We start from the raw sequence: 24,203 nt of genomic DNA, 5'->3' as shown, positions 1-24,203 counted from the left end.
GGCAGAAGGCGCCTCCTAGTGGTCTAACCTTAACCCTACCCCATACCTAAACGTATAACGAAGCGTCTCATTTGACGCTAAAGGGTGCCAAGTGCGTTGGATGTCCACGCTTTGGCAAAAGTGTCATATATGACGCCTTGGGCGTGAGAATGCGTTGAGGATTTCATATCAGTCACTAATGAGTTTCCATATCAATTATGATACTGCCTACTGTAGGTAGCCAACAAGGCATTTCACTAGGCTTTGGAACAGAGCTTGGTGCAGAGATAATGGAAACCCACACAGAGGCTGTTCAAACCTCCTGTGAACAGGTCTGTGGGGGGTCTGTGTCTCTCACACATGCTGTAAGCAGTTTAATGGGGTCTCACACACGCAAAAGTAAATAGTGGGGGGGTCTGTGTCTCAGAGGACCTCTGTGACAAAGAGAAAAATATGCTGATATGTGGAATTTAAGGGAGGAGGCAAAAACACCAGCTCAGCGCTTTAGGAACCTGGCTACTTCTCTGCCTCATGGTAGTGACAACAAAGCACACATACCCCTACATTATGAGACACAAAACAAACACTTACTGTACAGCCACACATCGCAATACAAACTCACATACGCTGGCCGTAGTCAGAGGTGCTCTGGAGGCTGTAATAAGATTTAGTCACAGTGCTGGGTCAGTTCTCAGCCATATTGGGGTCAGAGATGTGGTTGTCACCTTGGCCCCTCATAAATAATTCAGCGTTTTAATAAAGCCCCACCTCCTCTGCCCCACTCTTGCAGGCTTACAAGCCACCATTCGCATCTCTCCCTCTGTTTTTCCCTCAACCTCGCTTTCCTTTTGTTTTGCCCTTTTTTAGTGTGACACAGACTGACAGTAGCTGTCTGTTTGTTGAGAGCAGTTGGTGTGAAAGGAGGTATTTGATACAGCCGCCAGGACGTCACGTCATTCTCTGGCCTACCCAGTCGTTCTGCCTTTTATGCACGGCGAGAACAAAGCAAGGTGACACTTTGACAACATCGGTCGCTGTCTCCTCCATCACTCTCACATTATCACAAAAGAAAGGCAAAGAAAGACGAACGCAGTCAGCAACTCCTCCCCTCTCTATATTCATCTCTATCCTGCATGTTTGTGTGTGTTAGGTGGGGAGATAAGGACTCAGGGGCAGGATCATCAGTTCTGATGTAGTGACTCAAAGCCACATCCATCAGGACACAAAGGCCGTCAGACCCCATAATGGAAGAAAGTGTGACAAATTCGCTAATGAGCTTTACAATGTGACCTAGACAGAAATTCAGTGGCATCCACTCAGGATGAGACAGATCTATACAGCTGCTAATGTAGGTAATCATGGGTAGGGTGGTGCAGTGGACAGATCTGGGCTGGAAAGCAAAGGTTGAAGGTTCATGGTGATCCCTGTGCTTCAAATGATCTAGAGCAAAATTCAAATCATGATCAAGGACTTAGTAATTGACTACAATGTTTTTTTTGTTTTTGTTTTTAAATAGGTTATAAGTCACACACACAAAATGTTATTTAAAGGGATTGTTAACCGAAAAATTACAATTGTGTCATCATTTACTTGCACACCTGCATGGATTTCTGTCTTCTGCCAAATACAAAAGAAGATGTTTTGAAGAATGTTTCAACACACACAATAAAGGTATCTTGTAAAAACATCAGGATCGGGCACGCCCCAATGCCTTCCACCTCTGTGAATTCCGTATGCCATTTTCCAGGTTTCAGCATTTTTCAGGTTTCTTAATCTGAACCAACCATACAAATCACATCCTACATACAATAGCTAAACTGACTGAAGATCAGTCACTGTTCTGCAAATGTCTGGGGGTTCTCAGAACACCCTAGAGCACCAGAAATAGGTGATTGTGCCTAATCTCATCTACCTTTAAATGTCATTTGTGTAACAGAAAGAGAGATAAAAAAAGAAAAAACAAGAAAGAAAAAAGTGACAGTGGTGAGGCTACAACCTACTTTTTCATCCAGCATGTGGCGTCGCCGTAGCATTAGTTATTAGAGGTCGACCTACGCTATCTCACGACCAATTCGTACAAATTCGTACGAGTGATTAAAAAGTGGCCAATTCGTACTAATTCATACGACCTCACTCGTACGAATTCGTACGATTTGTCCAAACCCACGTGATGGGGTAAGTTTAGGGGCGGGGTCAGGGCTAGATCATTCGTATGAATTCATACGAATTTGCTAATTCGTAAAATATGTACGATTTAGCAAAAAGGTACTAATTCGTACGAGTGAGGTCGTACGAATTGTTACGAACTAGCCACTTCGTAAAATTCGTACGAATTCTCGTGAAATCGGGTTGGGTCGACCGATAGTTGATTTTACCAATACCGATATTTAGGTTTGACCATCCATGTCGATAACAAATTATTCAACCGATATTGTTTTAAATGGATACTGGATCAAGAAACTCTGTATAATTCCAGCAGTCTCTTCTGAGCGTTCTCGTGCAGTGTAATGACCGCGCACACTTTTCAGCCGCTCCAGCAACGGACGTTTTTTGTCGATAACGATAATTCCACCAATCAACTATCGGTACCGATATATTGGCAAAAACGATCAATCAGTCGTTCCTCTTTTAGTTATCTTCATAAATATATTCACGGAATAAACAAAAATTGATCTATAAATCACAAACTGATGTGGTACACACTGTAGCATCCGATATATTCCATAAGAGTTACGGATGGATGGATGGATGGAGGTACTCAGAGAGAGATAGATATACAGGCAGGCAGATAGACAGATGGATGGATGGATGAAGACAGAGAGGAAATGGATGGCTGAATGAACGCAGACCGGCAGGTAGATATGCCGACAAACAAACAGGTGGATCGACGGACGGATGGATGGATGGAAATAATAGATAGAAACCGTCAGTGTGACAGACCAACAGTTCAGTATTATTAGTTCAGTTTGAGATGGAATGGCGAGTAGGTGCATGTGAGGACAGAGACAAAGTATTTACAGAGAGAGAAAGACAATCAGAGAGACTGTAGACAGAGAAAACAGCTGTAAGGTGACTGCAGAGCAGTAGGAAGACAGGAACCGCCAGAGAGACAGTCAGTGAGACAGGCAGTCATCATCTGAGCAGCTGCAGGGAGAGAGAAGGTCAGATCAGTCGCAGAAAGTTACAGAGCAGCCATTTGGGAGACAGACAGGGAAAGAAGCCAGATAGAGATGCACCCAGGGAAGAGGTGTCGCTACACCTGGGAGACATGAACAACCCTGTGGGTGTCTGAATTTGAATACGAATGTCTTTCCTGATTCGGAACAAGGGCAGTGACAGGGGCACTTTCATCTGCGGCAAGCGCATATGTGCCTGCGCATCCTACAGTGCATTAATCACAGGGACGCCAATCCAAACACGCCGACCTTGAGGTTACAAGAAAGACATTAGGACCGTCTATCCTCTCAAAAGAGGGAGGAGAAAAAGCTTTCAAGGTAATGAAATTCTGCCATAAGTTAAATAAAACACTTGTGGGCACAGGCCAGGGCGAAATATATTTAAAAAAAAATAGATTAAATTGGATTTCTTTCTCTCCTCCACCCCCACCCATCCTTTCTTTTAAATTAGGCTTAAGTGCGTGTGTGGCGTATTTCTTCCTTCTCAGGATAACAGCATTACGGTCCAGAATGAATAGAATCATTTCCAAACCAATTAACCTCTGACAGAACGGATGAGTGGACAGGAATGAGAGCAAGTGGCGAGAGAGAGAGAGTGCGGTGGAGAAAGATGCTGATATCTTTTAGAAAAAAAAGAAGAAAAGAGGGAAAAGCTCTGCGCAAGGGAACGAAGTGAGTGACAGGGGTCTAAGATAGTGACGCGACCAGCATGACAGCGACAGTTAGACTGCAGAGTGAGGCATCTACTGACTCCCCCTAATCCGTTTCCCCTCCGCCATCTCCGGTGTGCTGCTAGCATTAGTATTTGACATTAGTGCGTGCCCTGCTCATTCTCTATGCTGAGGAGTGTTTGGCATCCAGCTGCTTTGGCTCCATTTAGTTAATTAAAGGCTTCATTTAAATCTGCAGCCTGCTGGCTATGAGCATGTCAATCAATTGCAGCTCTGTGGCTCAATGTGGGGTACTTACCCCCGGTGTGTCTCGCTCCTTCGGCCAAAGTCTAGGCTCTCTAAGGCACCCATATTTAAGTTCAGATACGTCAAAGACTGCAACTCACAGCAACTTCTAAATTTCTCTTAATAGTGAATGGCATGGATAGACTCTCTTTATTCAGGATTGTAAGACAGAGAGTGCTGGAAAGAGATTCATTAGTGATTTTTAAAAAAAAATCGAATTTTAAACTTCCCAGCATTTCACATTCTTTTGCTTTGCTTTAAACCCCAGTAGATCTGGACACTGTTGCTATACAAACAATTACATCAGTTTGAGGTTTCTGACATCAAAATCTTCAAATGTCCTTTTATAAATTGCCACAATGTCTTTCTGGAGTTATTCCAGGCCATTACATTAGCAGGGCTACGAGCAAATGTACAGTACTTGATCGATAAAACATATTTTCTAGTAGCAGCCCATAAGTAAAATTAATTAAGCACTTTCTCTACATTCTCGAGAGAGTCGTCTTTCATTTTCATTCCTCTCTTTTTATTTTTTGCCTTCTCTGCTGATTGCGGGCTGGGGGGGAGGGGGGGGGGGGGTCGGGGCAGTGGTGCCCCTTTCACATATACAGTCTTTACTGGTAAATTGCTGGTAAGAGCAGTGGATGCCAATGAAAAAAAATGTGAGTGGGCCTGTAGTTTTTCCTAGAAAAAAATGACAATAATAATTAACCTTAGAGAGTAAAAAAATTAATAGACAAACTACAAAAACAGTTACACTAGTTATATTCGGCATATCATCATGTTCAACCAACAGAGCTCAATAAAGGCTTGACAAACCAGTATAGACAATAACCTGTCTATTTTATTCAGGCTAGTCAGCAGTGCAAATACAGTTCACCTAAAACTAAAGTTAGCTAAAATAATAATATCGCAGTTAGATCGGCGGGTAAACCCGTGTCAGACTGACCAGGAGAGAGGGAGCAAGAAGCGGCCGCCGCCAGCACCTGACTAGCCTTCTCTTGGGGTAATGAGTCTGAAGAACTGGGCTGGGTGGACTCGGTAGATGAAGGCAGTGGCGTGTCTTCTTCCTCAACTCTTGCTTTTTTCAAATAGCACATTAAATAAAGTTGTTTAGCCATTATTGTGGTGCCGGCGCCACTGAGAGTTTTCCTGTCGGAACCCCCAGTAACCATAGCAACCAATAACGTTCCGGAGGCTTTCTACAACTTTCTTCAACATAGTTCCATTTTATTCGGGAAACAAATTAAACACAGCAGTCAACAATAAATCAGGTATATACTGTATTAATATATTTTCTTAAATACATTTGAATAATAAAATAAACTAAAAATGTATTTTTATCAAGCTTGCCTGGGCGGGCCAGTGAGTAATGTGGGCAGGCCAGGGCCGCAATGGCCCAATACTATCTACACCCCTGGGTAAGAGATTATGTGTGAACAGGACCTTTTCTAAAATACTGGTAAATTGGTTCCAGCAGTTTACCAGTAAATGAAGTTTTAACATTATTACCGGCAAAAAAATTCCTGCAGGTTTGGAATAACATAAGGGTGAGTAAATGAGGACTATATTCCCTGTCTGCTTCCTTTAACGTCACAGCCCAGGACAGTCATAGTGCTGCCATCAACTAATCAAAATGTAATTGATTAATGGCATGGCATTTATGGCTCAGTTGATTGACTCAAAACAGTGTTCCAAACTTAGTGCCCATGCCAAAGATGGCATTAGCATTTGAAAACGACACTGCAAATATGCTTTCACCTTTTTCCATATCAACTCTCAATATATCCCTTTGAAGGGCAAGAGGTTGTTATTGGACTGCCTGATCTTTACAAAAATCTATGCTGGAAACTACCAGTGACGGGGTATTTTGCAAAAAGATTGAATGAAGGCGTCTGGGAGGAGCAGGTCTTCTTTTCCCTCTGTATTTAAACAGGTGTACACCCTGCCAGGTCTATAATGAGGCTGCTCTCGGATTCCAAAGTGGACCATGGGATTAACTCCTGAGAGTAATGCTTCTCCTTGGACGGGTCATATAGCTGTCAGGAGAGGGTCTGTGCTCACATAAGGTACCGCCCATTAAAATGCTAATGTGCAGATGGAGATAAAATGGAAGGGAAATAAAAACACCCCACCTCAGCACTGTGTCTGCAGTGTTACACACACTAATACACTTACTGATACAGGTCTTCTCCTCCCCCTCCTCATGGCATAATTCAATCAGGGAATTGAATGAATGAGTTCGCTTACCCTCTCCATTTCCTAAAGCACTAGATCAGATTAATTGATTCCCAGTCACTCAACTCCCCTCCCCATCCCCAGTCAGTAGCATATAGCAAGTTTATATTGATGTTTGCTATGAAATGCTTCTTTAATTTTACACTCATGTCACAACTCTTGACGGGCGGATGGATTTAAGAAATGGAGAGGGTAAAGGCCCTGAAACTGTGTGTTTTTTCATTTTCATGATTCCTTGGCTCTGAATTGTCAAAACACATTCAAACAGCTTGCTACGGATGCGAAAAACGCAGAAAATTTAACACAATCCGATTTTCTTATGATGGACGAAAGTTTCGGAGGCAGTGTGCAAACATGATTGACATAACGTGAGGTCGTATTCATTTTTTAAAGTGTGCAAATTTCGGACGCAGCGTCCAAGGTCGTAAGGCAATCTCAATGGATGGATGGATGGATGGATGGATGGATGGGTTAATCAATGGATGGAGAACCTGTTCTTAGTCAGAAGAGTCTGTGGTTTGAATCATGAATCAAGACTCTTCTGAGCTAGTTTATTTGAATGAACCTCTTAGGCTCAAACTCAAATGTATGATTTAAGGATTTGTATTAGTATAATGACTCAATCACTGACTGAATCAGTTCTTGAATAGTACACTGAGCCTCAAGTCATTCACAAAACAAAGCATAGGGAACCAGACTTGTTAAGTGGAAACAGAAACAGAATCATTACATTCCCCAAAAGCCTGTAGAACAACATGTTTGGCACAAAAAAAATCTGTCAATTCAGTCACAAATCCTATTGGTTGGCCAGTACTTATCACAAGTTTGATGGCAAAGAGATTAGAACACCTCTTTGTAAAAGAATTGCCACATTCACAGCATGCAGATTTTCATGTCAGTCTGAACAGATGCATTAACAGCATTAACATTCATTCAAATTCAAATGTATTGCACCGAATTTTCACACTGAATATTCATCTTAGTGTGAAACAGGCCTATTAGCCTAAAGCTAGTTCGCAATGCCCCAACCAACAACATTGTTTTTAAATCAGTATTGTCTTGCCTTTTGCTGCAGTCTGTTATAACATGATCAATTGTTGTTTGTTGAGTTTTGGGTAGTTTGAGAAGTCATTTTACAAAAATGCTGAGCTAATCTGACTTCATTGCTAATCATTGCCATGGCAATGAGGACAAATTAATAGAAGTTCATACTCAGCTATTGTGTGTGTGTGTGTGTGTGTGTGTGTGTGTTTGTATAGTAAATGGATTCAAGCATTTAGTTTTTTTTTTAAGTACAGAAAACAAAATATGGGCTCATGTATTTAGCATTAAACATTTAATCACTAAAGCGTCTAATCTACAATCTCTTTTTTTTTTTTTCTTTTTTTTTTTGCAATTGGCATTTAGAAGCAAGCAGCACTTTTTTGGGGAGGACTGGCCAGATTCTCATCTCTATCAGTGACCAGGTCATCAGATAAACCCCCCACCACCACCCCACTTTGGAGCACCATAAAATTGATGGACTGTTCTGATAGCAACAGGGCCAAATGCGAGAGATGCACAAACACACAGAGAGAGAAAAAGAGTGTAAGAGAGAAAGAGAGAGACCTCCTGCTTACTGTTATCAGTCCACCGCACATGTTCTTAACACACCACATGTCAAAGCATTAACTCCGGAGACAGCACGAGAGAATTGTGAGGACTCTAAAAATATCAGTTCTCTACTTCACATCCCTGTGCATTCAAACGCTGCCCTTGACATTTAAACAGCAGCGTCTGTCCTCATACATCACACACACATACATCTCCTGCCTGAATGCACACATCTAAAGGCTCACACATGAGCAAAAGTTTCAAACTCAATGTTTAAAGATGCAAACGCACACAGTAATAACTAACTCGAAGGGGCCTTCTGAAGGACCATGTTTACCTTGAAGCAGAAAGACAGGGAGGTACATAGGAGAGTAGAAGGGGAAACACTTTGAAACGCCTGCAGGAATGCACTGCTGCTCCCTACTGCACAGAGAGGGGGATACACACTCAACAGAGGACATGAGACGAAATGAGATGACAAGAGATATACAAAGTTAAAAGGCATTGGATACATCATCTTTGGCCATCACAAAGGTCAATTCTTACAAATTCATTCACTCTTTTTCACTTGTTGGTTTTGAAAAACTTGTATACGATTTTAAAGAAAAGCTTAAAGTTAATAACTTTAAAAAAAAAAACTTTAAAAAAATATATGTTTAAATATATTATTCAAAGGTATCCCGAATAATTAACATATCATGAATTACTCATTCATAAACATCATTTTTTAAATATCCAGAATTCACAGCACATGACATTTTGCATCTTAAACATACCTTGCTTTGTCAAAAGTCCAATTATTTAATACTTTAAGATATTCTTTTGACCATGACACACTGTCATGAGGGTCCACAGGGGTCCCGTGTATAATTATTTTATATATATATATATATATATATATTTATTTATTTTTTATTTTTTGATAGCCTTCAACAGTTCACTAAAAAGTTGAAATTAAGTCACTTACATTTTAGTTGCAATATTGTCTGTTTTTGTTATGTTTCAACAGCGGAAATTGTTCCAAACAAAAATCACAACAAAACCACAGCGCATCTCACAGGAGCACTCAACCGTGTTATCATTACTAAATGATTCAGCATTTTGAACGAATCGGTTGAGTCAAAGATTCAATGACCCATTCATAAACTTCTGTCTCATTCTTGAATGAATCAGCCGTTTGAACGAATCATTTGAATGAATGAATAAATGACTCCTGCCATCACCTACTGGCGGTTTAGCATTATGTTTAAAAGTAGTATCATTCTTTCCAACGTTTCTTATTTGTATATTTAAATCAATTCCATAACATTATTTTATGGAATTGTAATTTTTAAATGTAAATGATTTAATCTGATCAGCCCTACCTAGGGTAACAGTCCTATAGTGTCTTATTATTCTAAATAATTTATAGATCAAATTTAGAATTTTTTTTTAGACATTTTAATAAGATTGGGGGAGGGGCTGCTCTTTAAATGTACATATATTACAATATGCCAATTTAAATATATCAAAGTTGATTGAACACTGATGAGAATATAAATAAACACACACTTACACACACACACACACAAAACAACCTTCGGACAAGCAACTTTTTTACTTGGACAAGTGAATGACAGATTTAAAAAGCTTAATGTCGAGCCCTGCAAATTGCATTTTTTTGTGTATGTATTTTTTAAATAAGAATAGATCCGGAGTGTTGTATCATTGACCCAATGACAGATCTGCAGTGTGTTGATCTGACATCACATGATTAAACCGGCTAGACAAAAACAAGACTCTATTACTGCTTTCTCTCCCTCTATTTTAGACAGATTGATCTGGTCACCTCATCTTGAACTATTGCCCCAAGGGTTCCTCTGCACTTCACGTAATAAACCAGCCTTTCATATGCACATGTGCTGCTACCACTTAAACTAACCTAAACCTAATGAAACACTTACAAATGCTCTCAGCCACAGCATGACCTCTAGGTGACCTATTACCCCTTATTTCAACAGGGGTCGATGGGGGCATGATTTTACTCATGGATACGCGTTTTATATTTATGGAGCGAAGGCGTGTAAATACTGCGTGTGAAAAGCAGAATCAAATCAACGGCAGCATGAGAAAGAAAATCAATAAGCATTACAGATGCATTAGATGTGACAGCTACAATTTCATACACCACTTCCTGTCGGCTCCCAGCAATTTCATAACAACACAAAGAAAAAGAGACATTCTTTTTTTCAAAACGTAGGAAAATTCATTTTGAAATTTGCTTTAAATAATTCATGCCGAGGCTTTGAGTTTTTCAACCTGGAAAAGGAGAAATACTCATGAAGGAGAGAGAGGTGAACGTCTGTTTTTTGTAAGTTGTGCTTGTCTGGGACTGTTCTGATCCCTCTGAATTTGAGCGAACACAGCAGGTTAACACTGATAACACTACTGCCGACCTTTATAAAATAAACACAATGTCTAACCTGCAGGCATACCCAGACTAGTAACAGTCAATTTTTCAATCAGCCACAAACAGTAAGACTGCAGTACAGTGGGGACAATGAACATCAGAGCTCTTTTACTTTTACTTTCCTATCAAGATGGGGATCGTTCAAACGTTTGGGGTCAGTTCGATTTTTTTATGCCTTTGAAAAAGTCTCTAAAACTTGCCATCTATTTAATGGATGAATAATTGATGAATCACATCTAACATAAAAGTTTTTGATTTGTGTGGCTATGTAGGTCTATATACACACCATGCACACACATGTAATATACATACAAAAATAATAATATATACATACACTGATATGGGAAATGCTAACTTTAGCCTGCTAGCATTGAAAACATATGATCCCACCCTCCCTGCAAATCACTGTCCAAGGCTACGTCTCCTCCAAAACACATGAACACGCACAGGCCAGAAGTGAAACGACCAGGGACAACGTTATTGGACAAAATCCAGCACCGCTGCTAGTCATTTTGGTGCCCTAAGAATAATTCCATTATTGTATGGTATGTAATTGTGAAATAACTCCAGTTCAGAAGTTGACAGAGAAAAGAATGCACTGCATTTCAGCTTGAGTCATTTGCGATTTCAGGACATAGCGGCAACAAAGCCGAATCTCACTGAATGTCAGCAGTACATAAAACTGTACTGTCAAACATGAAATTTAGATACTTGCCACTTGTTGTCGGTTCAGAAGGAAAGTTAGGTTGTTTGCCAGCCATTCTCGCTCCGTCTGCACAACGTACGTAAAATGCACTGATGACAAATGATGTCTGCACGAACAGGCTGCGCAGTAGTATGTAAACACACGTTGACTGACAGGGAACACATGCTATCATTTAATTCAGACCGAATGCAGTGATTGAACAAACATTTTATGATTCTATGCCTTCCACAGATTATATATAATTTTAAAAATACATTTAGACCGCTTAACATAGTGATATCAGCATATAACGAGACTTTCAACCAGTGTAAAAAAAAAAGTTTCTGTAGAGAATCACCTATTGCACCTTTAAAATGTAATTCATACATAAAGTGTTTTGACTTGAAAACACCTCTTCTGTGATAAAATTGATAAATTACTTATTTAATTAGCGAAAAGAAATAAATCTTTCATTGTCATGTGCAAAAAAAATACTTTTACAAAATCAAGGGCATGTGGTCCAACAAAAAAGCAGAAACAAAAAAGGAAATGTTCTCATAGAGATCATCTCATGACTGTCTCAAGGTAAATGAGTCAAAGCAAGTTCAGTTCATGTAGTAAAAAGAGCACTAGTCATCCACCTTGGTTAACTTCAAAGGGCCTTCTTAAGGACCTTCTGGGTCCAATACCCTCAAATTCAAGGACTTAATGTGGGGACACATTTCAAATGAGAGCAATACATTGTGTTACCTTGTAGGATACATTGTTCGTTTTTTGTGAGTGAACGTCATGGCAACGTACAAAACAAAGTACCTCACGCTGGAAACACTTAACGTAATAAAGCATTAATACGCGTAATTAATGTAAATCAAGCAAGCTAGTATGCATAGGATACGAAGTGTTGGCAAAATAACACATTAGCGGAGCGGAGGGTATAATATGGAATTTTTTCCAGAAAATTTCTTGCACAAAATAAATTCAAGCACTTTCAAGGACCTGCATGTTTATTTTCAAAAACTTTCCAGGCCTTGAAAAAAAAAAAACTGATTCACAAACTTTCAAGGATTTCATTGGCCCGGGGGGAACCCTGAGTTATATTTGACTGTTTGTTGCTTTAGTCAAATGTAATTGAATAATTCAAGAAAGTGGAATCTAAAAGAAGAAATCATCTACAGGTTGTTTAATGTTTGAATTTTAGAAGGTGTGTCTGAATATCTGAATAGCGATACACAACATACTAGAAAGACAACAGAAGCACAAGCCATGTTTTACCTACCTTCCATGCAATGCGGTTGCCTTTAGAATCATGTTCCAGGGCGATGGGGAAGTCTCCACGCTCGTAGAACTTACGGAAGGCCGTGGGTTTAGCTGGCCTCTCTCTGAAAGCCCCTGCAGCTGGAGGGCCCACCACCTAAAGAACACACAGAGAGAGAAAGCCTGTCAGATACCGTCTCATCAGAGGGACTGGCAGTCCTAAAACCATCACAGAAAATGAAATACATTTGATCCTCTTTCATCTCAATGTAAATCTGCTTTCATTCTGAAGTCTGAGGAAGCATTTATCTGTTTTATAGCGACACACAACAAACCATAAATGATGCCTGATGCCTGCCTCATTAAATCTAATCTACCAGATCACACAAAGTATGTATTAGCAGCATGAATAAACTGATGCACTCGCCACAACATACGGGATACTGAGTACGTGACAAGCTAAAGAAAATGAAATAAGAGATGTTTATTTCAGGAACACAGTTGAACTCATGAAGGCCCCTGCAGTGAGAATGTGGCAGCCCGGGGCTTTGCTCCAGGCCTTGGTGTTAAACTCTGACTTCATCTGAATAAAATCATGCAGCAAGTCACACACTGGTGCTGTTTTGCTTAATTGCAATGGTTGTTCAAATTTAAATGAATGCATTAAGCTAATGGTTAACAATGCAAATATGCTGATGTGTTTATATGAGAATCATGCTTTTGGCACATTCATGCATATCTCTGTGGCCACAAACAAACTTTTGCAGGAGGGAATTGAGTTGTCTAATGAAATATATTGGATTTTGACCTACTATCCTAAATTAGTGATTGATATATTCTTGCTGTAAACATGAATTACAAATGCCAGCTAGGCTATTTAAAGGAACACTCCGACTTTTTGGGACTTTAGCCTATTCACCTTACCCCCCAGAGTTTGATAAGTCCATACATACCTTTTTCATCTCCGTGCGTGCTATAAGTCTGTTTGACGCACCCACCGCTAGCCTAGCTTAGCACAAAGACTGGATGTGACTGGTTGCAGCTTTCATACTAATCCAAAAGAGTGGCAAAATAATGCAAACGTTTTCCTATTTACATGTTGTGATTTGTATAGTCACATAATGTACAAATAACAAAGTCAAATGAGACGCAGACATCTTTTAACCGTATAAACCTGGGAACTATTCTCTGAAGGCGAAGCACTGCTACTTTGACGGAGTAATAACCGCATCACCTGAGACACGCCGTGGTAAGGAGCGGAGAGTTCGCTCAGTATTTGGGTAACAGAGTCAGAAATTTATAAATAGTAAAAGCGTAGTTTAGAGTCATGGGTTTTCGCTCTATTGTAAATAGCTGCGACTGTAAACAGGGGAGGTAACCATGTTTCACAGAATTCCAACTAAAAATGCTGACTGGATGAAGAAATGGCTAACTTACTCTGGATATTTATCCAAATACACCTAAATAGATTATCAAGGGACATTATGTTTGCTCGGTACATTTCAATGGACGACTATTTTGAAAAAATGGAATTTGCCACACGGACCATAATGTGCTGAAGGATACGGCTATCCCATCGATAGCACAGACAGGACAAGTGGATCACCTGCGGCTGAGGTAAGTGTTCCGTTATGTTTTTAGATGACCTACTGTAACAGTGCCATTAGCCAGAGCTAATGTAACGTTAGTGACACTATTATATGATTAGGGTATGAATATGTTTTTATCTTGATGCGGTGCGGACGCGCTTGGAAAAAAAACGAGCGCGTTCACCGCGTTGAACTTGCACCCTGCGCGCGGCGCGCCTAGTAGCCTAAATTTGAAATAACCATGGAAATAACGAACTTGAGCGTGCAAAAGGGTACGATAGGCTGTGAGTTCATTGTGCAAAAACAATTTGTGCTATTACTTTCCCCTTATTCTATCCTATAGTAATGCAATTATACTGTATATTATATAGGCTACTGTTGAATACATTTGGTTCAGCTAATAAATTGCATTTAAAATATATTGATTCCTGTAATAATAATTATTTATTCATGTGATATTTATAAATCTGGGTGCGTTTTTGGTTGGAAATCAATGAAACATGGTACTGTACTACCTGGTCTCCCCTGTTTATTGTCACAGCTCATACAATAAAGCAAACACCCATGATAAACTATGCTTTTCTATCTATTGCTGACTCTTTACTCCAACACTGAGCGAACTCTCTGCTCCTCGTCACGGTGCGTCTCAGGTGATGGTTATCACTCTGCCCAAGTAGCAGTGCTTAGCCTTCAAAAATTATATAGTATTTATACGGTCAAAAGATGTCTGTGTCTCATATGGCCTTGATATTTGCACACTCTGTGACTATACAAACCACAACATGTAAATAGGAAAACGTTTGCGTTATTTTGTCACTCATTTGGATTAGTATGAAAGCTGCAACCATTCACATCCAGTCTTTGTGCTAAGCTAGGCTAGCGGTGGGTGCGTCAAACAGACTTATAGTACGCACGGAGATGAAAAAGGTATGTATGGACTTATCTAACTCTGGGGGGTAAGGTGAATAAGCTAAAGTCCCAAAAAGTCGGAGTGTTCCTTTAACCATTAGCTGGTTGAGCTCATTGAATCAGTGAGTTGAACTTGAAAACTAACCAAAAAAATTTGGCAAGCAAAAAATGTCAGTTGTCAAAAGTGTAGACACTTTTGCTTATGCAAAACCCCAGATTAAAGGAACTCTTATTTAAAGGTTAACTAAAACCAGACCCCAGCGGAGATAGAGGGGACGAAAAAGATGCTAAAACACTCCATTTTCAATCCTCGCAATTCCAACTCCTGACTCGCTACAGTGGTTTTGACGAAACAAGCTTTTTTTTATACTGCCGCTCGTACCAAGAGCGTGGTGAGCTGAAACCTGCGTACGTCACGAAGTGCGGAACATCCAATAGGAAAATTCAACTACAGTAACCACCGTTTAACCTGAAGAGGGCAGCACTAAGACGTTTTTACACCATATATTGTAGAAATAAAACACTTACACAAATATCAAAAAAGTTACTCGAATCAATGTGTTATTAATAAAGATCCATTCTTAAAGATTATTTACAAAAAAAAAGTTGGTTTAGGGTTTAGTTACTCTTTAAATGACTGGATTTCTCCCTCAAAATTTTTGCAAAAGACAGCAACTTACCGCACCTTTAGGGGGCATTCACACAGGACGGATTTTTCCATTTCCACTGCGCTGAATTTCCATAGTTTCTTCTATGTAAACATCTTTCATAAAAGCAAAACCTCGTTCTGTGTGATTGGCCCTTTAGACTATTCTTTGCAAATTGAATCAAGTGATCCATTGAAGAGATCAGATAGCAATTCATTTACTGTGATTCTCTCAGGAACTTTCATAAACGCTTTGAAATTGCATGCATTTCTATTGAAATGACTGGATTTCAGTTGTGAAAATTCAGTGATCAACAGTAAATATGACTACCCATGTTTAACCATTGCACTTGTGTCCCGCATCTCACTTCATTTGCAGCATCTCATCTTTTTTCATTGATGATTTCATTTTTTCCCCAGGCAGATGACCAGGCAGGAAGTAAATGTTCACCACACAGTAAGGGTCAAGTGAGCTATTCCTGTAAGTGAAGGAAGATGATGACAGCACAGTCCATTCTATCTGCCGTTGACCTGAGAACACACACACACACACACACACACACACTCATCTGGGAAGTGAGTTGTGAGTCCTCAGCCATCTCTTTCTATGAAAGCTGTGTTTCAATCACTGAAAACCGCTCTACCTCAGGGAGAGAGAGCAGCTCATTAATCCTAGGGCTGACTTCGCATTGGAGAAGGTGTAATTCCGCGAAGGTGATCAATCACCTGCCCAAGCTGAGGCCACATATCTCTAGCTCTCTCTGGGCGCCTAAACTGCTTCTGAGAGCATCTGATGGATGCTTGGTGAGTGGCTGCAGCTCTCCGCTTGGGCAGGTGAAACCCGCATTAACATTTCCACTGCTCTCTCTCTCGCCTACTTCTCTCATAGGACACATTCCCCTGACAATATCATTCAATTTCTTATAATGTGTGTGTGTGGCTGGTGACTCACTAGGTTTAGCAGAAAAAAACAGAGGCTGCTCTGATAAGGTCAGAATGCACACTACTGCTGCAGGCAACTAAATTACCTCCCTTTATTCATGGAGCATTCACCTCCACACTTCAGACACACATACTCACCCATCCACCCACTAATATGCAGTCACACACACACACACACACACACACAATCTAAACGGAAGGTCCCCAGAAAAGTCACCCAGCACCAAACTTATCTGTCTAATCTGGAATGAGTAGTACAATTCATTGAAGAAGCAAATGGGAAAATATGAGCGTCAGCTGTTTGATATGGTGTTATGTCCATAAAACCATAGAGGCTTTAATCTTATTTTACAACTTTCCTACATGATGATCCACATTATATAACGTTTACACTGCAAGTGTGAGATTTTAAATGAGTAGCCTTCTGTGATGGTGATAAAATGTGAAATATCACTGTCTGGTTTGTTTCGGATAGGACGTCTGCTTTCGACTTTCTTCGGTTACATGCTAAACATGTACAGCCATTCAAAAGTTTGTGGTCAGTATGATTTTTAAAAACGAAATAAATACTTTTATTCAGCGATTACGTGATTCATTGATTAAAAGTGAAGGTAAAAACATGTAGGCCTATAATATAACAAAATATGTTGATGATTTCAAATAAGTGAAGGTCATTTGAACTTTCTATTCATCAAAGAATCCTTAAAAAAAATTATCACAGTTTCCACAAAATGTTTTCAATATTGATAATGATAATAAATTGTTGTTGAGCCCGAAATAGGCATATAAGAACGATTCCTGAAGGATCATGTAACAATAAAGACTGGTGCATTGCTGGATATACAACTTGCAGTCAAGGTGAGCTTAAGAGACTTCTCATCCCCACTTCAAACTTTTGAATAGCCTAGGTAGGCCTATTAAAAATACTAATACATTTACATTTGTTGTTTGTTAACTGTTTGTTGCAATTAATACAGCAATTTGTTAATCACTTTTAGCTCATCTATTATCAAGTTTGTGCAAACAAAATTTGACATTTGAGATTTCCTTCTCTGGGTAGAATACAAAATATGCAAATAATAGAAATTCTTTGCCATCAGGGGAACTGGAGCCTAAAGTCATGTTTACAGCTTGATTTAACATTCATCCCCGCTGGTAGCTTGCTGAATTCTAGTCAGTGTGTTGCCCCTGTGAGGAGACTATGAGCTCAACTGAGTCACTCCTGATTCTGAGGAAAAATGACAACATGCAGGCAATAACGCCAACGCTCACTGCGGAGAACAAAAGACAACAAGGGATGAAACAAACATGATTTCAATTATAAAAAACAGTCAGTGTTAAAAGGTTGAAAATGGTTACTTGATGGTTATTTTCTTTAGACTGTAGCTCTACTCTTGCACATAACCTAAATGCATTTGGACTGGCAAATCAGTGGGGCAACATAGGCTTCTGTACAAAAAGGCAACCAGCTTTCAGCCTGCGTTGTAATATATCAGCCTGATCATAAAGTGCATTAAGATCACAAGCATTTCCACAGCACTACAAATACAACAAAGCTGAGTAAAAGAAATATAAAAGTAAAATAAAAAACACCACTTTGACAACCCTCATTTGCATTTTTCAGCCTTCACAGTAAAAGTCTCCTCCATAATCTTATAATCCTATAAGCATCACATTCACTCAGTTACGGCACAAAAGTTTGTTGAAAAAGATGTTGTTGTTTAGAGTTTAATTATAATCTAAACCTGGATGAGCAATGTGCTGTTGGAAAAGAGATAAAATTTGTATGTCATTCCAATTTGTATCAGAGCGAGTACACTGTCCATACACTTAACCACCGGCATGAGAAACTTACAAGTGTTTAAGGCAAAAATGTTAAATGATAATATTGCCCCAAACATTTCAAATCAGGGAGTAAAAATTGTGAAATATTTATCTAGGGCTGGGTAAAATTAAGCGATTTTTAAGGCCTTTATTTACCCCCCAGAGCCGTGTGGAACACTTTTTTCATGGGTAAATGCACTAAAGAACCCGATGGATAACTGTCATTATAAAGCTTGGAAGAGCAATGACATTTCTAAATATAAGTCAGATCGTATTTGTCTGAAAGAAGAATGCCATATACACCTGGGATGACTTGAGGGTAATATTCATTTTTGGGTAAACTTTCCCTTTAAGCCTGGTTTGAGAAATCAGGGGTAAATAAATTAGAGGACATAGTGTTTAACACTCTAAAAGCAGTGCTGGTATGTGGATAGAGAAAGTCTTGTAGCTCTTTGCATCACACACACGCATCTGGTCACCAGTGCTGATTTTTGCTTAGCCAGCTCAATGAATCAAGAACATTGATCAGTTTTGCCAGGCTTTGCACTTACTGCCATGACCAGTAATCACCCTGCATCTATTCAGCCCAAACCAATTTAACAGCACTCCAAAGAATAACACCCATGGCCATGAACGTCGGACATGTTCTATTAGCACACTCTCTGCAATCTACAAAAATCTGAACACATTTAAGAGTATGTATACATCCAGATGTGTGAAAGCTGAGAGATTTTGGATAGCAGCTGTTTAGATTGTCGCTGCATTATAGGAGGCAGACATTGAGACTCATGCTATGCTGCCAGTGTATAGCCTACTGTAGACTACTTTGTAATGGTTCAAGTTGCTTCTAGCTCCTTTGGAAGAAAATGTTTTTAACACCAGGAGATTAAGCTACAGCTGCATTTATAATGACAATAAGCTCATAACATTAGTCATCTTAAACAGAGATGTCTTTTGGCTGACAAACACTTAGACAACATCCCATTGCGTTCAAGCTTGACAGCCACCACAATATTGTCTATAAACAAGTTTCATGCAAGGGATATTGTCAACATATGGTGCTTGGAATCGTTGGAAAGGGAACCTTTTAGGCTTTCATTTAAGCCTGGTACTGAAACTGTCTGACAAACACAGAAGAAGTTCACATGACTTCTTTAAACCAGAAATAACACACTTTTTTTTTTTTTTTTGCCTGTATGCTTTCTTTTATCCCTGTGCCATGAAAGAACACCAGGGAGACAAAACTCAACAACTTACAACAACAATACTCAAGGCACTCTGATGACTCAGAAAATGTATAATATACCCATACTATTTATTTGTGAGAACCTAAAATTAGACTTGTGCAGCCAGCACAGGTCTTCAAAATAGAATAGAGCCAAGAATGGACAAATATAATATACCCTATTTGTCCAGGGCCAAATGGCCTATTTATTCATGTAAGATTGTAATAAAAAGTAATTGTTTCAATTGTGTTGTCAACACAACACTTGTAAGTGGTTTAACAAAATGTTTGTATCATGTATTTTAATATTCACCCACTTTCAGTTAGAATGTCAGAAAGTAGCTCATGCACGGAATGTTGATGAAGTTTGACAGTTTGACAAGGTTTTGTCAGTTTTGTGAAAAGATTGTTGGTTCAGTTGACTGGTTATAACAAAACTACCAACTATGCCATCTTCAATAAACTTCCATTGAGCTGCAGGGGTATTAAATGTAAGTACAAAATGCTTTCTCTTGTGCTTGTGAGTTGGTGGGGAATGGTAGCTAATTTAAGCTTGGTGTTTTTAGCAGGCTAGCTACTGTATCTAATAGGCTAGCTACTGTATTTTGCAGGTTAACTGGGGACTAAGCCAATCCAATAAATGTACAACTAGAGAATTTCAAGAGAATTTTTATTTGTGTCATTTATTACTGAAATACACACCACACACAACAATAGTGAAGTTTTTGAACAGAAAATATATTTTTCAAACCCTTTGCTTGACAGACATTTGTAATTGTTCAATCAAAAGTAAAATATTTCATCAACTGTGCTGTGGAAAAGCTGTTAGCCTCAAATTTCTCCTTGTCAAATTGTCAATTGTTCCAGAGCTTGTTCTGAGGTAAATATTTTACTGCTTGCCATCAGCTATTATACTATATATATATATATATTATATATCGTATATATATATATATATATATATATATATATAATCGTTCTGTCTCTCTCTCTCATATAAATCTCTGTGTGTGCACTTTAATATCTCTGTAATATCTCAATCTCTGTCTCCGCTCCGTTCGCTCTCTGTCTCTTTCTCCACTCTCCTGTCTCCGTCCAAGTGGATCCAGATCCAACTCCTCCCAACTTACATATACCTTAACCTATCTCTGCCCCTGATCCCTAACCCCACCCCCATTCCTACCCATCTCCACCCCCTTATCCCTAACCCCACCCCTAATCCTACCTATCTCCACCCCTTAGATCTGGATCCAACTCCGCCCCCTGGAACTTGTGTACTGCAATGAGGTGCTACTGAAAAAACATGTGATAAAACATCTGGAACATTTATCCACACACACACACACCTGGAACCTCTTGCTGAGAACCAGGGCATTTCTAAAATAGCTGAGGGGAATTTAATTCACTAAAACATAAAATAATAAATGAAAAGGACAATTTTCTTTTTGACATTTAGGTGTAGAAAATCAGAAATTGACATTGCAATTATAGTTTTTTAGTCAGGCTTAAATATAAATTTGTCACCACAATCTGGTCACCTATAATTACAAGAAAAGATAATAATATTCTTTAGACAATTGTTTCACATCATTAAAAAAGTCAGCTAACAAGTCTGTTCATTATTTCATTAAGCTATCTAAATGCTCTATTGTTAATTCCATCGAATCGCTGATCTGTGTTTTTTGCTTGAGTAATCAGAACAATTAATTGCCCAGGACCAACATCTGAAAAAGCCAACTCATCAAATCCACTGTATCTGCAATTGTTTTAGAGCTGCAAGCCTTTGTGATTAACACATTGGTGTTTTTCACAAGAGAGAATTTAAGTAGTGCCTCCTCAAAGCTGTGGTAAGAGATGTTGCAATTTGCAAAGAAAACTGCTATAGTGAAACATAGCCTACACATTATGTGAAAAGAATACTGTGGCAAGCAGGATGCGGCCGACGTGAGAGGACAGTGAGAGGCAGGTGGTGTGAGTGTTAATGAACGTCACCTGTGAGACGCACCGGTCTCGTATCTCTCACGGAGGAGTGGAAGCATAAAAAGAGGAGCGACAAGCTGAAAATTGAGAGACTGATGCGCCTCACAGGTGATGAGTTACAAAAATCGGTATGTATATTGTACTCCTCAAGCCGGACAACTTTATAATTTAAAGCCATTAGCTCCGACCAACAGGAAGTCAAATATTTTGACATTGACAAAAACAAAAAATGACGTTGTCAGATGTTCTAAGAACATAAAAAGAGGAGGGGTTTGGAATCAATTCCAGGTGTGATTTACAAATTGTTTGCTGACGCAACCTTTTATACACGGTCTTTGGACACACACATTTGGAGATACCAGATACGCTTTCAAATATGCAAATGACAGAGCAGTAATCAAACAATGTGCACCATGTGCTCAATCAAACAATGTGCGCCGTGTGGGCAGTCAAACCAGACTGATCTCATGAAGTAGCGTGTGTATGACACGCCAATTCGTATTTCCATTTTTGGCGTGCTATCAAGACGCATAATCGCCTTTCAGCGTGTTTATGAACGCCGTTGACTTAACGTTATATAAATATATGACTTACCTCAACCCCGTCCCTAAACCTAACCGTCACTGGGGTTAATGGCATTTATGACTGTTCCCTTACCATCCTAGGTAAAAAAAAAGATATGACTTACCTCAACCCCATCCCTAAACTTAACCGTCACTGGGGTTAATGGCATTTATGACTGGAGATTTGACTGCGTGTTCAGACACGCGGAATGACGCGGACGTTAATGGCGTAGACATATACGCATACACGCTGACACACGCGGATAGCACAAAATGCGTGGAGATAACACGCCACCCGACTCGAAAGTGGCGTATATGTTTACGCAAAAGTCATGATGTCATGTTGGTCAAACAATGTGCGCATTTTGGCCACATGTAATCCATCTTCATTTATAAGCTATTTCGTTTACTTTGCTTGTCTATTTTATTGTAATGTTTTTTAGGAAAATTGTATTGTAGTTTTTCAGGAATAATGGTGCAGTAGGCCTAAGCCTTATCTAAGACCTGTACTATTTGTCTATATGGGAGGGGGTCTGTGTAACGTACGGACAGAGACGGTCGGATCCATGTGCAGCACTTTATTGAAGCAAGCAGACATGAACACACGCAAACACTTAAATAAAGGGGCAATCCAGAAACTCGTGGTCTAAACAGGCAATGGTCGAGGCAGGCAGCACAGGTTCGAGAGCAGTCCAGGAAACAGGCAAGGGTCAAGAGTCCAGGGAAACACGGAGACACAGAACAGGGAATAACGCTCGGAATTGTACGCTTACAGGGTAACAAGACTTCGCAAGGGACACAGGGAAAACTCAGGCTTAAATAAGGAACTCAATAACCAATAATGAAACACAGCTGAACATAATGAAACACAAAGAGTCCATGGGGAAACAAACATGGGGAGAGGGTGCCCTCTAGTGGCTCTCGAGGGCACCACGGCTGCTGATCGTCACAGTCTGCTTTAGACATTGCATTTACTCTGTTTTTTAGGGAATTTTTATTGTAGCTTTTCTGAGATAATGGTGCAGTAAGCTTTATCTAATTTTTGATATGTGGGAATCTAATGAAAAAATCTGTGTGTTTTATTGTAAATCAGGAAACCACAGAGCAGCCGAGTACATCTACTGAACCCAGGACTCCCGACCACTCACCCTTTTCCACCCAGCACCGATTCTTCACCTTCTGCAACCCACCGATCTAGGTCTCCTCCTGCCCTTTTCCACCCAGCACCGCCTCTGCACCTTCTGCAGCCAGCAGATCCATTTATCCTCCTCGACTCGGCTCCTCCAGCAGTGCCACAGAGCCACCAAGATCGTCTGCAACCCCTGCTATGAGGTCGCGTCATAGGGGAAGGTGAAAGGGAAGGAGGCAGTCACTTTCACCAGTCAGATGTCCAACACCACCAGACCAGCTGGAACAAGGGTGGAAGACCGAAAAGGATCCTGATGTGGACCCCATTCCACATAGGTTCTGCCCCAGACTGGAACCTGGAGTGCAATTGGACACCTCCGTAGAGCAAAGCCCCCTCTGCCTTTTCAAGCACTTTTTTAGTGCTGATTCAATCAGGACATTGTGTGCCAACACAAAAAAGCTGACCGAGACAAACATTTCTGCTGGGAAAAGGTACAAGTGGACCATCATCAACCCTGCAGAGATTCATTGGCTTAGTTTTGTACATGGGAGTTCTAAAGCTCCCAGCAGTAAATTACTATTTGAAGAGAAAAAAACATTTTTTCTGTAAATTTTCCAAACACGGTCATGACAAGGGATAGATTCCGTCCCATATCCTGGAATATATTAACATGAGTGACCCAGAGGAAGATGTTGTGAATGACATAAAGAAACATACTCAGCCAAATGAGTATGACACACTCTTTCGTTTGCAGCCATTGATGACTGAGATAAAGGCTGCCTGCCAGTCTGCCTACCATCCCAGGAAGCAGCTTTCCATTGATCAGAGGATGGTGGCCACCAAGGCAAGAGCTGGGATGACCCAGTACATGAAAGCGAAACCCACCAAGTGGGGAATAAAGCTGTTTGTGCTAGCAGACTCCAGCAATGGCTATACACCTGTGACTTCAACATTTACACAGGTAAAAGCAGGTTGCCCTCTGGGCTGGAGCTCTCCTTTGACTCAGTGGTGAAAATGATAAGGCCATCTTTCCTAAGCAGTGGTTATCACCTCTACTGTGATAATT

At 39.9% G+C, this 24,203-nt stretch overlaps 1 protein-coding gene across 1 annotated transcript in view; it reads right to left on the bottom strand.

The window, feature by feature from the left end:
• The window catches only part of pacrg (PARK2 co-regulated), a 109,426-nt gene that overhangs the window by 68,865 nt on the left and 16,358 nt on the right, over nucleotides 1-24,203 (bottom strand). Inside the window, exon 2 of the mRNA XM_089120401.1 lies at nucleotides 12,353-12,487. Within this exon, the coding sequence (XP_088976527.1) occupies nucleotides 12,353-12,487 (135 nt within the window). The remainder of the gene's footprint in view (nucleotides 1-12,352; nucleotides 12,488-24,203) is intronic.

The sequence above is a fragment of the Pimephales promelas genome, chromosome 15 (assembly GCF_988280905.1).
Source record: "Pimephales promelas chromosome 15, fPimPro1.hap1.1, whole genome shotgun sequence".
NCBI lineage: Eukaryota > Metazoa > Chordata > Actinopteri > Cypriniformes > Leuciscidae > Pimephales > Pimephales promelas.
The sequence above is the reverse complement of the archived record's forward strand: the minus strand, read 5'-3'. Positions and strand labels throughout refer to the sequence as shown.